Raw genomic sequence first — 16036 nt, forward strand, 5'->3', positions numbered from 1 at the left:
GGACACGCATCACTCAGCTCCTCCATTCTGTGTTCAGAGGGAGGCACGTGGAAGTGAAAGGAAAGATGCTTTCCCTGAGTTTGTGTGGAGGTTTCTAGAGAGGTGCTGTCCACTACCTCTGAATTCCAAGAAGTTTAAAACGCTGCCCTGTTGGGCTGGAGATATAGCTCAGTTAGTAGAGTGCTTGCCCCACATGCACAAGGCCCTGGGTTCAATTCCCAGCCCCACAAAAAAGATTTTTTTTTTTAAACTGTCCTGTCTGCAATCAGGTCCAATGAACCAACAATAGGCTTGCCTTAAAGCACTTACAGCAGAGTAAGAGATTATAATAGACATTCTCTGCTCCCTCCCATACCTAATGGATAGGATCAGTCCCATAGGAAGGAGCTTCTCAGCCAAAGTACAGGTCCCCTTTCCTGGAGCACCCACCTTTCTAAGTGTTTCTTCTGGGATGAGAGTAGGAAATCCAAAGACTTCACCAGTTGGTCCTCCAGCACCTGGGGTTGGCTTGTTTGAAAATACTTCCCAGGCCACACCAGCCTGGGGGGATCCTCCTCCATCTGCTCTCACCCATCATTTTTTTCTGTACCCCCCTCACCCAAAAATCTGCTCACTCCAAGACTGCCTGGAGCATCTCTTGTCTTTTGGCTGGAAAGACTTTCAAGCTTACATCAAATTTTCCTGCCAAACTGTGCAATTGTCAAGACTTCATTGTACTTTCATTATCAAATGATGAAATCTTGTCTTCTCTATTTGACTTGGGCTTGCTAGAGATGAAGAGCAAGCTTTATTTACACAATCCTCACAAGACCTAGGACACACTAGCTTTGCTGTGGTGAACAGGGGCCCTCTCATGTCCCACCCTAGTTGTGAGCCTCACCCCACGGCCTGTGCCCATCTCAGCCACAATTACAATGACCTGGTGCCTCCTCTTCAGTCCTCTAAGTCAGGGACTTAACATGAAAAAGCTGTCAGCACTCTGAGACTGTCTCTGTCTGGAACAAAGAGTATGATAACAAGCTTGCTTGCCCCCTCTGGTGCAGTGGGACTTTCCTGCACCCCAACTGCAGCTGGACTGCAGATGGGGGTGGGTATTCCTTTCATCAACATCAGGACCTCTGAAACAGCCAGAGTCTCAGTCCTGGACTATGAGAGGACTTATCCATCTATTTACAACCCAGGTAGAATCAGTGTGAGCTCTCTAGTGTCCTCTGGGAGGCTGGAGCTTCATAATTGTCCCATGCCCCACACATTCCCTCAGGAGCAATTTCTTAGAAGGGGGAAAGATAAGGTCCAGTGGCATTGGGCTTCCTCCAATAAAAATACAAATAAATAACAGGTAGAAGTATGTTTCTTGTACTGAACTAAAGGGCCCGTTCCATCCATTAAAAAAGAAAAAAATATCCTTTGGCCCACAACATTTGAAATTATTTTCTTTAAATGAAGTCAGAAATGTGCTCTGTTAGTATTTCATCGTGTGGAATTCTTGTGGAAAGGGAATAACTACTCAGATAGCAAAAAATATATGAAGTCATTTTCATTATCATTTCAGCATGGATTTTTTTTTATCACAGTGTTTATAAGAAGGTCATCCTAATCATGGTTGGGCATGGGGAGGGGACCAAGAGTGAGACACAAGGCTCAATGGAAATATGCCAAGAGACAGAGAAGCCAAATTCAGGGGTTTTTGTTGGTCAAGTTTGGGACAATGGAGTAACAAAATAAATTATGGAATTAATTATAACCAAAATAATGAAATAAAAGTAAGTATATCATACTGACATAAATAGATTAATGAATGAATGGGCAAATGAATGAATAAATAAATAAATAAGCAAAGCAACAAGAAAGAAAAGTTCTTCCTAGGGATAGAATTTCAACTTATAAATTTTGAAGCCAGGATGGCATTAGGATAAAAAAAAAAGCAATACTGAGCAAACATCACAGTAATAGTTGCTGCAGGATATTTATTTATGACAAAGGAAAATTAGTGTCTGCTCAGGACACACTTCTGTGTATATATCACCTATTTTAAGTAATTTTAAGAGTCAACATGCCTGTATTAGAACAAATCATGGGGCTTCTGAATCGATGCACTGAGAAGAACAAAATATCATTTCTGTGGTATTCCTGGCAAAATGTGCACACCCTGAACCTCAGTATAAGAAAACAGCAGACAAAATCCTTACAAGGCAATTCTGGAGTGATGTCAACAAAATGATAGTCAGCACTGAATGCCAGTGCCCAGATGTCCCACTCCTCATTGCACAGTCTCACTTCCTCCCCACCAGTGCCCTTACCTAAGCATGGCACCTGGAGGATTGAGCACTGGAATGGGGCTGCAACTTTAAACCCTCACCCCTATAACCCGGAATCTTCCTTCAAAGAAACAGGCACTATTAACAAAAGGGAAATTGTAAATAAAAATATTGGGTTTTGTAGCTACAGAGGGAAGACAGATTTCTGAGCTGGAAATCAGCTTTTAAGTGTGGTTCATTTGATGCACTGTTTTCAAATGTCAAATTAAACAATTAAACAAAATACTCCATTTTACTCCCTGTCTAGGATAAAGACCTAAGTGACAGTTTTCAGCTGTAAGCATCCTGTTCAGTTGTCAGATAATCATCTTGGAAAAAAATTTTTTTCAAGGTACTTGGATTTCAAAGATTACATTTATGTCCTATGGAATGTAACTGTCTTTATTTGTTAGATTTGTTTTTAAATGACACATGATTGTTGTATATATTTGTGGGGGACTGTGTGATGTTTTGATGCTACCATACATTTTGTAATGATCAAAACAGCATCTGTGGGATAATCTTTCATCTCAGGTGAAAATGAAAGAAAAATCAAGATAAACACAGCATTTCCAACAACAGTCTTTCTCTAAAGCAGGCAGCTAATGCACAGCTCACGCTGCTGCCAGGAATGTGAACTTTAGTCTTCTGCACCCTTCCATTGAAGGCATCTGAAATGACAGGTTACATGATGGGGCACATCAAGAGGGCTTTGGACCCTTCTTTTATGGGCATTTTCATTCTGTTAATACGTTCTTCTCTTTATCTTCTTTTGGCCACTAGCCACTCTTCTTCACCTTTCACTAGAAGTTTCAAATTCTCCCAGTCTTCAAATACATGGTCTTTGTTAAATTATTGAGAGGTAAAATATAGATTGCTTAAAGCTATGTCAAGAAAATGCTATTAAGAATATTTTCAGTATTTTCATTTAATTTTGCAAACATAAGAAATAACCTGGCTGGGTATAGAATGTTGAGTTGTAAGATTTTCTTCTGGCATGGGTATTTTCAGGAAAAATCTCAAGCCACTTTTAACTCCTATTTGTTTTTAAATAATGTGTTATTCTTTGGCATTGACATTTTTTCTGGGAAAAAGTCATTCTCATCAATAAAATACAAAAATATCAGTTGTGCATGGTGGCACCTGTAACAATACCAGCAACCTAGAAGTCTGAGGCAGGAGGACAAAAATTTGAGCCCATCCTGACAACTTAGCAAAACCCTCTCTCAACATAAAAAATAAATAAGATAGGAGGCTGTGGCTCTGTGGTAGGGCACCCCAGGCTTCAATCCCCAACACTTTGTAATAGGGACAATGGCAAGAACATGTGTCTTAAGTCACCCTATTTGAGATTAGCTCTACTTTACAATTTACACCTTGTAAAGTTATTTTTTTTGTTTTTACTTTTGCCAAGTGTTGGAAATTGTAAAAAAAAAAAATCATCTTTGAATGAATGATATGCTAATGGTTGGACTCAACTATTGCAGGAAAAAGATATAAATACTGGTCCCGAGATCACCTCATCAGTAACCTTCCTTTAGTTTTTCAGAGTCTGGGACAGTTGATGGTCTTCAGATAATATCAAAGTATGAGCCAAGGACTTCTAATTCTGTTCTATAGTTATAAATGGAATACTGTTTAACATGCAAGGATTAATGTGTCTATCTAAAGAATTCTAGAGATGGCCTATGAGATGAAAGTTAATTGTTCTCCCAGGGATATTCTGAAAGAAAATAAAAGAAACACAGCCCCTGGATGACAAAGACCCCATTCAGTAGGTAGCCTTCCTGTACCATCCCACACACCTCCTTTCCTCCCTGTGAAATCCCTTTCAAGTACCTGAGTTCCCTAAGAGGATGTTTAATGATGACAGCCCCTCCATCTTCACAGGGATGGCCCTTGAATGAACCCAACTTCCTGCACTTCAACTCACATACCCCAAGTACTGGCTTTTTAGAAGCAAGCAAAAAGACTTAGAGCCTGTAAGAATTTTACACCTACCATGCAGAGTCTGATACAAGATGTGGTAAAATACATATATACATATAGTAAAACAGGAAGTGAATACTCCATAAGGGTAATGTTATGATGTTGGTTTAGAGGTGGTAAAATGCCAGTTAACTCTGTTCCAAATACCATATTAAAAATTTCTTCCAGTGCTCACTTTGGCAGCAAATACACTAAAATTGGAACAATACAGAGAAGATTAGCATGGCCACTGTACAAGATGTCTTGCAAATTCATGAAGCATTCCATATTTTTTATTTTTAAAATTTTCACTTTATATATATTTTTCTCTCATTTATCTGTTTCCCTTGATTCTCTTTCTGTCTTTTCCTCTGCTAACAGCAAATCTCTATTGTTCTCTTTTTCAATCCTCCTCTAGTTTTTTAGTTCTATCTTCTCTCCTCCTCCCACATAATCATCACATCCTATATCATGTGTCTTCTCTCCCAGTCCATCATTTGAAATTATAAACTCTTTTGCAAACTTATTGTTTTATTGTGCAATAACTAATTACATTGTTCCTGTTTATTATGACAATTAACATTGTAAACATCATAGCAGAAACTATTTGGTTTAATGCTGTTTATTGTTTGCATTGATTGTTATTATTTGTTTCACCCTAAACTGTTAGTTACTGGAAACCTCAGCGACACTATAAGTCCACAGGATAGAAACTCTATTGCTTCAGATCCATACTGTTAGATGAGTAGATACACAAACAACATGAAAAACCAAGAGAACAAATCATACCCTCCCCCGGAAAAAAAAACCAATAGAATCCATCAAAACCACAGAGAAATAAGTGTTAGATAAGGAGTTAAGAATGTACATATTTAAACTGATCCATGAGATAAAGGACAATGTAAGGAGTGAAATCAGAGAAAAAATACAGGAAGCAAAAGATCATTTCAATAAATAGATATTCTGAAAAACAAGCAAGGATACATTTTCAAAATGAAGAAATCAATAAACCAAATAAAAAATCAATGGAAAGCATTACCATCATACTAGAACAATTGAAAGACAGAGTTTCAGGTAATGAAGATGAAATTTACAATCCTGAAAATAAAGGTGACATAAAAGATTTTAAGAGATCATAAACAGAAATATGGGATAACATGAAAAGATCAAATTTAAGATTTATTGGAATAGAAAAGTGCTCAGAGATAGAAATCAAAGCACAATCTTTTCAATAAAATAATATCAGAAAATTTCCCAAACCTAAATAATGAAATAGAAAATCAAATATAGGAGGCTTACAGGACACCAAATATGCAAAATTATAACAGACCCACACCAAAGCACATTATTATGAAAATACCTAAATGCAAAATAAGGATAAAGTGTTAAAGGTTGCCAGAGAAAAATGACAGGTCATGCTTAGAGGAAAACTAATCCAGATCTCAGTTGATTTCTCAACCCACAACCCCAAAGCAATCAGGTCTTGGAATAATATATAAAAGTTCTGAAAGACAATAAATGCCAGTCAGGAATCCTATACCCAGAAAAATTAAGCTTCAGAAATTATTTTTTTAGATAAGAATAAACGATAGTTTTCTTTTTTAAAAAATAAAACATTTTGATCATTTACGAATTGTTTAGAAGTATTTTAAATATAATTTTTATGTAGGAATTTTCAAAGTTTTTTCAACCTAAACCCTTAACCTAAAAGAAACATTTATGTAACATTTTAAGTAAAAGGAATAAAAGTCAACCTGGTCTGCTTGAGGCAAGATTTGAGGCCTGGGACCCATCTACTTACTTGCTTGTTCATGTCATCTGAAGTGTAATACAAAATAACTTTACCCTGCACTACTGGAAAACCACAGTTCTGAATTAATAGAAACTATTTGTGAATTTTAATCATCCACCATTTTTGTCTTACACACTCCTTGATATATTATGTACTTAGTTAGAGGTTGCCTATAAATCTCACCAAAAATGCACACATGGGCTGGGGATGTGGCTCAAGCGGTAGCGCGCTCGCCTGGCATGCGTGCGGCCCGGGTTAGATCCTCAGCACCGCATACAAAGATGTTGTGTCCGCCGAAAACTAAAAAATAAATATTAAAAAACTTCCCTCTCTTTCTCTCTCTCTTAAAAAAACACACACATATATTGTTAAATCAGATAGCTAATCTCCTGAATCTCCTGCTCACCTATCTAGAATTCATATATTGTCAATGTCCTCTAATAATTCCTGGTCATTGAGACCAACCAAGAGAATATCAAATTATCATTCTTTGTCCCATTTTGTTTTTTAGCAATAAGCTCATCAATAGGGAAACTAACTGTCCAAGCATGTAAGTCTAGTTAGCTTATATAAACAAGTTGAATTTTCACATCATCAAAGCTATCTTCAAATATTAGCTCATAATTTCCCATTATGTTTCATATTTTCTTTTTAAAAATTAATTAATTTATTTATTTTTGCATTACAATTCTTAATATACCATTATACCATAATTTATCATCTCTGATTATATATAAGGTATGTTGACACCAAATTCACATCTTCATACATGTATTTTGTATAATGAAGCTTCAGAAATTATAATGAAATAAAAACTGAATGATAAACAAAAGTTAAAAGAATTCTCAAATAGAAAGTCTGTTCTATAAAACATACTCAATAAAAATTTTCATGAAAAGAAAGGAAAAATAAAAGGGAAAAAAACAGCAAAGGAAGAAACTACCCTAGATGAATAGTCAACCAAAGGAGAAACTACTTCAAATTAAAAACCAAAAATAAATCAAAATGACAGGGAATACAAATCATTTCTCAGGCTGGGGTTGTAGCTCAGCAGTAGAGTGCTCACCTAGCACATGCGAGGCTCTGAGTTCAATCCTCAGCACCACATATAAATAAATAAAATATAGTTATTGTTTCCAACTACAACTAAAAAAATAAATATTTAAAAAATCATTTCTCAATAATAACATTGAATGAAAATGGCCTAAACTCATCAATCAAAGGACATAGACATAGACTGGCAGATCAGATTAAAAATAAGACCCAACAAATGAGATTCACCTCATAGGCAAAGACATCCACAGAATGAAGATAAAAGTATAGGAAAAAAAAACATGTCATATACATGGATCTCATAACAAGCAGGAGTTTCTATGCACATATCAGATAAAATGGACTTCAAGCCAAAGTTATTCAGCAGGGACAAAGAAGGACATTTCATACTGTTTAAGGAAATTATACATCAACAAGACATAACAATCATAAATATTTATGCCCCAAACAATGGAGCACTTATGTACATCAAAAAAATTCTTTTCAATTTCAAGAATCAAATAGATCACATTAAATAATACTGGGGTGACTTTAACACAGTTCTTTCACCACTGGATAGATCTTCCAAATAAAAACTAAATAAAAAAGCTATAGAACTAAAAAACTACAATTAATAATTTAGACTTAACAGACATATATAAATATTTCTTCCATCAATGACTGAATATACTTTCTTCTCAGCAGCATATAGATCCTTCTCTAAAATAGACCATGATATTAGGTAACTCTTATCAAAAAAAAGAAGAAGGAGAGATAACACCTTGCATTCTGTCATATCATAATGGAAATAAATTAGAAATAAACAATAAAATAAAAAATAGAAGCTACTCTCATATCTAGAGACTACATGATATGCTATTGAATGATCAATGGATAGCACAGGAAATCAGGGATGAAATTAAAAAATAAGCAATACAACATATCAAAATCTCTAGGACATTATAAAGGCAGTTCTAAGAGGAGAGTTCATCGAATTGAGCTCATTCATTAAAAGAATAGTAAGTCGCCAAATAAATAACCTAACATTATATCTCAAAGCCCTAGAAAAAGAACAAATCAACACCACAAGCAGTACAATACAGGAAATAATTAAAATCAGAGCTGAAATCAATGAAATTGAAACAAATAAAATTTAAAAAATCAACAAAACAAAACAAAAAAATAAAATTGATAAACCCTTAGCCAAGCTAATGAAGAAAAAGGAGAAAATTCAAATTACTAAAATTTGTAATTAAAAGGAAATGTCACAATGGGCACTATTGAAATACAAATGATAATCAGAAACTAATTTGAAATTTTACACTCTAATAAAAGAGAAAATCTTTAAGACATCAACAAATTTCTAGAGATATATGACCTACCCAAATTGAAGCAGGAGGATACGTAAAATTTAAAAAGATCAATTTCAAGCAAGGATATTAAAGATGCCATCAAAAGCCTACTAACCAATAAAAGCCCAAGAGAAGACAGATTCTCAGCCTTGGTTTCCAGACATTCAAAGAAGAACTAATACTAACCCTCCTTAAAATATTCCTTGAAATAGAAAAGGAAGAACCCTTCCAAACTCATTCTACAAAGCTATTATCACCTTAATACCAAAACCAAAGATTCAACAAGAAATTAAAAATTCAGACCAATATCCCCAATAAACATAGATGCAAAAATTCTTAATAAAATACTGGCAAATTGCATTCAAAACATTTTTAAAAGATAGTATAGTCCCATGATCAAGTGGGATTCATCCCAGGGATGTAATGTTGGTTCAGCATACAGAAATCAATAGACATAATTCTTCACATCAATAGACTTAAAGACAAGAATCACATGATTATCTCAATAGACACAGAAAATGTATTGGACAAAATAGAGTATCCATTCATGTTCAAAACACTAGAAAAACTTAGGATAGTATGAACACACCATAACATTATAAAAGCCATATATGTTAAACCCAAAGCCAACATCATCCTAAATGAAGAAAGCATTTCCTCTAAAACTGAAGCAAGACAAGAATGCCCACATTCGCCACTTCTATTCAACATAGTCCTTGAAACTCTAACCAGAGCAATTAGAGAAAAGAAAGAAATTAAGGGGATACAAATAGGAAAAGAAGAACTCCAACTATCCATATTTGCTGACAACATGATTCTACATTTAGAAGACCCACCCAAAAAAAAAACTGCACCAGAAAATTTCTAGAACTCATAAATGAATTCAGCAAAGTAGCAGGATATAAAATTCACCCTGATATATCAATTGCATGCCTGTATATCAGTGATAGATCATATGAAAGAGAAATTAAGAAAACTATCCCATTCACAATAGCCTAAAAAAGTAACATAAAATATTTTAGAATAAATCTGAAAAAAGAGGTGAAAGACTCATACATTGTTGGTGGTACTAGAAATTGGTGAAACCACTCTGCAAAGCAGATTCCACAGAAAATTTGGAATGGAACCACCATTTGGCACAGTTATCCCACTTGTTGGCCTATACCCAAAGGACTTAAAAACAGCTTACTACATCAATGTTTATAGCAACACAATTCACAATAGCTAAACTATGGAACCAGCTTACGTACCCCTCAACACAGGAATGAATAAAGGAAATGTGGTACATATACACAATGGAATATTACTTGTCCATAAAGTGAATAAAATTATGGCATTTGCTGATGAATGGATGGAACTGGAGACTATCGTGCTAAGTAAAATAAGGCAATGCCAAAAAAAAAAAAAAAAAAAAAAAAAAGCTGAATGCTCTCTCTGTTACAAGGAGAGGGGAGGGAAGAATAGAAGTTCATTGGATTAGACAAAGGGGAATGAAGGTAAAGGAGGTACGATGGGAATACAAAAGACAGTAGAATGAGCCAGACATAACTTTCCTATGTTCATATATGAACAGTGTAACTTAACGTCGTGTACAACTACAAGAATGAGAAGTTATTCTCCATGTATGTATGATATGTCAAAATACACTCTAGTGTCATGTATATCTAAAAAGAACAGATTTTTAAAAGGAACTTCTTTCTCACAGAAGCAGTTTCAGCTTACAGGTGAAGTTGTGGATTAGATAATTATACAAGGTATCTTGCACCCAGAACATTCTAAGAACAAAAACTAAGACTCATTTGTTTTCAAGATTTTTGGTCTTAGGCTTTTGAATAATTTTCCTTGTATGGAGAATGTGTCTATATTGTGTATATTGAATAACTTTGTATTCTAAATATAAATTTTTTTTAAATAAAAAAAGAATTTTTCCAGCTACTAATTCATTCAATCATTATTATAACAATGTTTTTCTCATTATCATTATTATTTCCATAAATAATGGCTCAAGGTCAGTTATATTTACTAAATTGCAGAGTCAATGGGTCATGCTTTCAAGGTTTATAATCACCATTACCCTCTACAGGAGATAGTGGCTAACTACCATAGGAAGTGCTAAATCATGGGACAATAACCATTATTCAGAGCTATTCTAAAGATGACATATGCATAAAGTGGACTACATGACATCTAGATCCTTTTCATCTCTTAAGTACCTAGAAAATGTGGAGACCAACTCTCTGCATGCTACATTAAAGAGAGTATACCTTGCACCCTAAAACTCTCCAAGTCAAATTCAATGGAAAAAAATGAAGTACAATTCTTTTTCTTTGTCACACTTAACAGAATAGGAAGGTAGAAAAGCCAGAAGCTCAACTGAACCATAGTCCTTGCAACTCCCAATAGGGGGATTCAAGAGTAAGCTAAACAACAGAGGAGAGATCACAAAGAGGTAGAATAGGTCAGCCCACAGCTCAGACCCTGGAGACACAGTCTCCAAGAAGTCTTTTCACTCATCCTACCTTCTGGGGAAGATCACTGTTGGGAGCCACTATATCCCCTCAGGGACCAGGAGTGTCAATGAGTCCCAACAATTACTCTTTGACCTGAATGAAGACACAGGAGAGTCGTGGCTTAGGAGACTTATAACCTGGTGGCTCATTACTAACCACCTTTCTCCTATGGCCTACCCAGCTTTTTTGAATTGGAAACTAGATCTCTCCTTCTCAGGCTCCATCCTGAACAGTTCTTTCTGTCCCTTCTATTCCATAGGTCAACTAAGAGTGCCTCTTTCCAAACCATCCTGGACCTGTCTTCTCTACCTTGCTCACAGAGACCCAGGCAAGCTTGAACTCCAAAAGGAAGGCTAGCCGATGGTATACCAGCTGCCTGCAAACTTCCCATGTGTGGAAAAGCAGTGACAGCCTCCTGTCCAGGACATTTCTTGATAACATCTAAGCTGACTCCACAGGTGAGGGCTGTGGACATTACAGATGATTTATAACACCAACATCAAGCAGTAGATCGCCAGCATCTTCACCACATGCATTCCTTTCCTTGACCTTTGCAAAGCCCCTACAAGGTAAGTTGAACTATTATGCCATTTTATAAGATATTATTTAACAGGTGAAATAAATTTTCAAAAGTCACATTGAGTTGCAGTAGTTAAATCAGGGTAGGTACAAACCTCAGCCTGAGTCCAGATCCTAAAGTTCCCTGTTTTGGACCTCTTTAGTTAGAATTATTTCTAGAGGCCTCAAAATTTTCTACAACTATTTTTAATGTAGAATCTTTTTGAAATAATATTTTTTAATTTACATAAATTAGAAATAATTTCTTAGTTATAAAGGCAGAATGACATAGACATTATAGTAAAACAAGAATCAAAATAACCAAGGCACTGATAAGAACTAAATTGGGAGATTTTTCTTGTGAGTATCCTACATGTAGGGAATACAATAAACCAGGATTCACTCAAGCAATGTGGAGGGAAAGCTTATAGGTATTTACAAAGAACAACACTTATCCATTATCATTCTGGAGAAGTTAAAAATAAACAATATATGATATTCCACTTTCCAAAATCTTGCATTCTTCTTAGACTAAATATATACTAAGTGGGGTGGCAAAACATGTTGTCCAGATGATTGACATGAAAAGAAGAGACTAGGCCTGCCAAACTAGACCTGTGAGCTTATTAAACAGTTTTTGTAGGTACTGTGGAGTTGCATGAGTCACAATGCAAAATAACTAAGAACAGAAAGAAGTCTGAAGAGAAAAGCATGGTGATTCTATATATTTGAGGGCTTGTCAGATACAAAACATCTTAAAGGAAGTGGTGAAATATAAAAGAATCAAAATAATACCATTTTGTTCTGACCTGACTCCATTTTATGTTTGCTTAAAATGTTTTCTTTTCAGCCTCCTGACAGCTGTATGTATGTTGACAGTAGAGTAGGACCTTCCACGGCCCTGACTATGGCCCTCATATATAACAAAAATGACTCTGAAATGTATAATCAAAACAATTCTCTCATGTAATCAAAATATCTGTCTCAACAAAGTCTTTTCTCACCTACATCCTTGTGGTTTTGGTGGTTTTTTGTTTTTATAAACGCTGTGCTTCCACAGTTCAAGTGCTGAGAGTTCTTTGAGGCACTAGCCTGCTCCCAGTTGCTTGCCTGTCTTGCTCACTAAAGGATTTTTTTCCCTTTCAATGTTGCTCAATAAGCATGGTGGTCTGTAATTCTCACACACTCTGTAACAACAGCAAAAGTCTATTTCCAAAAAGAGACACCAAGGGAGAAAATTCACTGGTTTAATTTGGTGGAATCTAAACCCAGAGATCCTTGTGATTTCCAATCTCCCAATGCCCCTACAGACCCATTACCTTATGGGGTCTGGGATCACTCTTTGTTTGGTAAATAGAACAATTCCACATTTCCAGGCCCATCTATCTACTAATTGATCCATGGCCTGGAGAAATTAGTCCAAAACTCCAGAGGCCGTCTGTTCCTTATCATATATAATAAAATCAGTGTGTGTTCTGGCTTCTCCATTAAATTATCAGGTCCTTGAGAGCAGGGACTATGTCTTATCCACTGAATGAATGAATGAATGAATGAATAAACTGTATTTGGCACATATTTTGATTTTTCCATAAGGTCTAATATAGACTCTAGACCATGGAATATGAGATTTAATTATGAAATGATTGAGTCTTGAGAGTTTAGGGTGTGCTGACAGGGGAGGATGAGCACTTCTGATTCACACGTTGCTCACTTCTCAGACATGAGTGATGGAGTGAATGTCAATTAGTCCCAGAGACCAACAGATATGTTTCTTCAAAGTTTGGTATCTCTGGATTTTAAAAAGGCAGGCACTGAGAAAGCAGATCACTGGAGTTAGAAATGCTGCATACAGAAGATCATAATGCACAGTAATGGCACTAATAATTCTGGACTCTTCTCACCTTTCATGTTGAAGGAACCATGAGGGAAGGAAACCAGTCTTCTACCATGGAGTTCATCCTCTTGGGAGTCACGGGTCAGCAGGAGCAGGAGGATTTCTTCTTCATCCTCTTCCTGTTCATTTACCCCATCACAGTCGTGGGAAACTTACTCATCATCCTCGCCATTCTCTCTGACAGTCACCTCCACAACCCCATGTATTTCCTCCTGGCCAACCTCTCCCTTGTCGACATCTTCTTCTCCTCTGTAACCATCCCTAAGATGCTGGCCAATCATCTCCTGGGCAGCAAAGCCATCTCCTTTTGGGGATGCCTGACACAGATGTATTTCATGATAGCTTTAGCCAACACAGACAGCTACATGCTGGCGGCCATGGCATATGATGGAGCGGTGGCCATCAGCCGCCCTCTTCATTATACAACCATCATGAGTCCAAGGTCCTGTGTCCTGCTGGTGGTTGCATCCTGGGTGATTGGAAATGCCAATGCCCTTCCTCACACTCTGCTCACAGCTGCTCTGTCCTTCTGTGGCAGCAAGGAAGTGGCCAACTTCTACTGTGACATTTCTCCCTTGCTCAAGCTGTCCTGTTCTGACATACACTTGAACGTGAAGATGATGTACCTAGGGGTTGCTGTTTTCTCTGTGCCATTACTGTGCATCCTTGTCTCCTATGTTCATGTCTTTTCCACAGTCCTCCGCGTTCCTTCCACGAAGGGTGTACGCAAAGCCTTCTCCACCTGTGGGTCTCACCTCACAGTTGTTTCCTTGTACTATGGGACAGTCATGGGCATGTATTTCCGACCTCTGACCAGTTACAGCCTAAAGGATGCTGTGCTTGCTGTGATGTACATGACAGTGACCCCGATGTTAAATCCTTTCATCTACAGTCTGAGAAACCAAGACATGAAGGCTGCTCTGAAGAAACTCTTTCACAGTAGAAGCTCTTCATAACCAATGTGAGGTCATACACTGCATACAGTGCTCACCGCTGGGAGGAAGGAACTTGGAATTCCACCTCCAGTATCTTCTTCTATAGAGAAGTTCTGCCTTGGAACTTTGCAGCCTTAAATTCCTAGTTTCCAAAATCTTGTGACATTTGATAAAACAATTTATGAAAATCATCACTTTGACCACATTTATGTTCCTTTTGGCAGAGCAGCAGCACTGCTATGGGGTTCATGTTTCACCTATACAACTGACTAGCAGAGTAAAGTTGGAAAAGTGTGAGCCTCGGCTTTTATGTATACATATTGGAATCCTAATGTCGGTCCTGCTGGTGTCACAGGGTGTGGTCACCTCAGCTCATGCTTTGAAGACTTCAGGTCACCATTTGCATGTCAATTTCTATTTGATTAATGTTCTTGATGATATGATTAGGTATAATCCTGCCTACTAAGCTTGCAAGCCCCCAAGGGCAGGAGCTATGTTCACATGTGACTATATCTTCACAATCTTGGTCCCCTGAAGTAAACATGGGCAAAGTTGGAATGGATGAATGATAAGATTGTCTCTCATGCATAGTCTGATAATGATTAGAGATAACTGGACTGGACATGATTTATCCATCCTTAAAATCTTTCAGCAATCTGGTAATATACTTTTGTGCTTCCTTCATATTTGATTAACACAGACTGTCTCTTAAGATTATAAGGTTTTTTCTAAAAGGACTCTACAGCTTAAATTAATAATTATTCTCATTTAATTAATTAAGAGAGTGCGGGTGTAATAAATTGCTGTCATAATTCATGGCAACATGAAATGAAGGTACGTTGACCAAAAAAAAAAAAAGGTGCCACATAATAACTGAAGAACATAGAGAAATATAAGGAAACCATCCGTGATAGTGTAAAACCCCGAGGCTCAGCAAGAAGGCCTTTGCACAACAGGCCCCATAGGGCAGAGTAGGGGAAATAGAGATGGACAGGGACAGAGGGAGTAATATGCTAAGCCAGATGCTCCACAGGATCTCTAAGTTTATTAAAAGAGGAATCAATCTGGAATTAGCAGTTGAGGAATAAACTCACCTCACTCTCTTTCCTTATCGTATTTCTTCTATAGCTCTCCATTGACCCAATCAGAAGCCAGAGCATAAGGCAGCCCATTGTGGGGTCCACATGGATCAACTTCCCTGGGTGCAGAGCCTGATAGGAGCAGAGAAGAATGGATGTGGGAGAACAGAGGAAAATCATGCAGGGCCACCCAGTGCTAAATTTAAATTCTTACTTTGTTTTGAAGATTCAGGCCCTCCCTCATAACAAAAGGGAAATTAAAAATAAGAACTACTGTTTGTAGTAGTAAAGGTTAGACAGAATCCTGAGCAGTAATCAGTTTGGAGATGTGGTTCATTTTTTTATTTGTTCTTTTTAGAAATACATGACACTAGATTGTATTTTCACATATTATACACATGTGGAGTATAACTTCCCATTCTCATGCTTGTACCTGATGTGGAGTTACGCTGGTCGGGTGAACACAGGAAAATAATTATCGATCCATGCTACTGTCTTTCCTATTCCCATCCCCCTCCCTTACCTTCATTCCCTTTATCTAATCCAATGAACTTCTATTCTTCCCTCCAACTCCTTATTGTGTTAGCATACACATATCAGAGAGAATAGTAGCATTTGT

General features: G+C 36.9%; 1 protein-coding gene and 1 non-coding gene across 2 annotated transcripts; both read left to right on the forward strand.

The window, feature by feature from the left end:
- The first annotated feature begins 4453 nt into the window (after positions 1 to 4453).
- On the forward strand, positions 4454 to 4559 carry LOC144256310 (U6 spliceosomal RNA). The gene has a single exon (XR_013344082.1). It is a non-coding gene; the product is annotated as a U6 spliceosomal RNA (small nuclear RNA).
- Positions 4560 to 13429: 8870 nt separating this feature from the next.
- On the forward strand, positions 13430 to 14359 carry LOC144255970 (olfactory receptor 1A1-like). The gene has a single exon (XM_077801143.1). It carries the CDS (start codon positions 13430 to 13432, stop codon positions 14357 to 14359), a length of 930 nt encoding a protein of 309 aa, XP_077657269.1.
- The last annotated feature ends 1677 nt before the right edge of the window (positions 14360 to 16036 follow it).

The sequence above is a fragment of the Urocitellus parryii genome, chromosome 7 (genome assembly GCF_045843805.1).
Source record: "Urocitellus parryii isolate mUroPar1 chromosome 7, mUroPar1.hap1, whole genome shotgun sequence".
Classification (NCBI taxonomy): domain Eukaryota; kingdom Metazoa; phylum Chordata; class Mammalia; order Rodentia; family Sciuridae; genus Urocitellus; species Urocitellus parryii.

Excerpts from the sequence above, each read along its gene's own strand:
- LOC144255970 (XM_077801143.1), top strand. The coding sequence starts at position 13,430 with ATGAGGGAAGGAAACCAGTCTTCTACCATGGAGTTCATCCTCTTGGGA.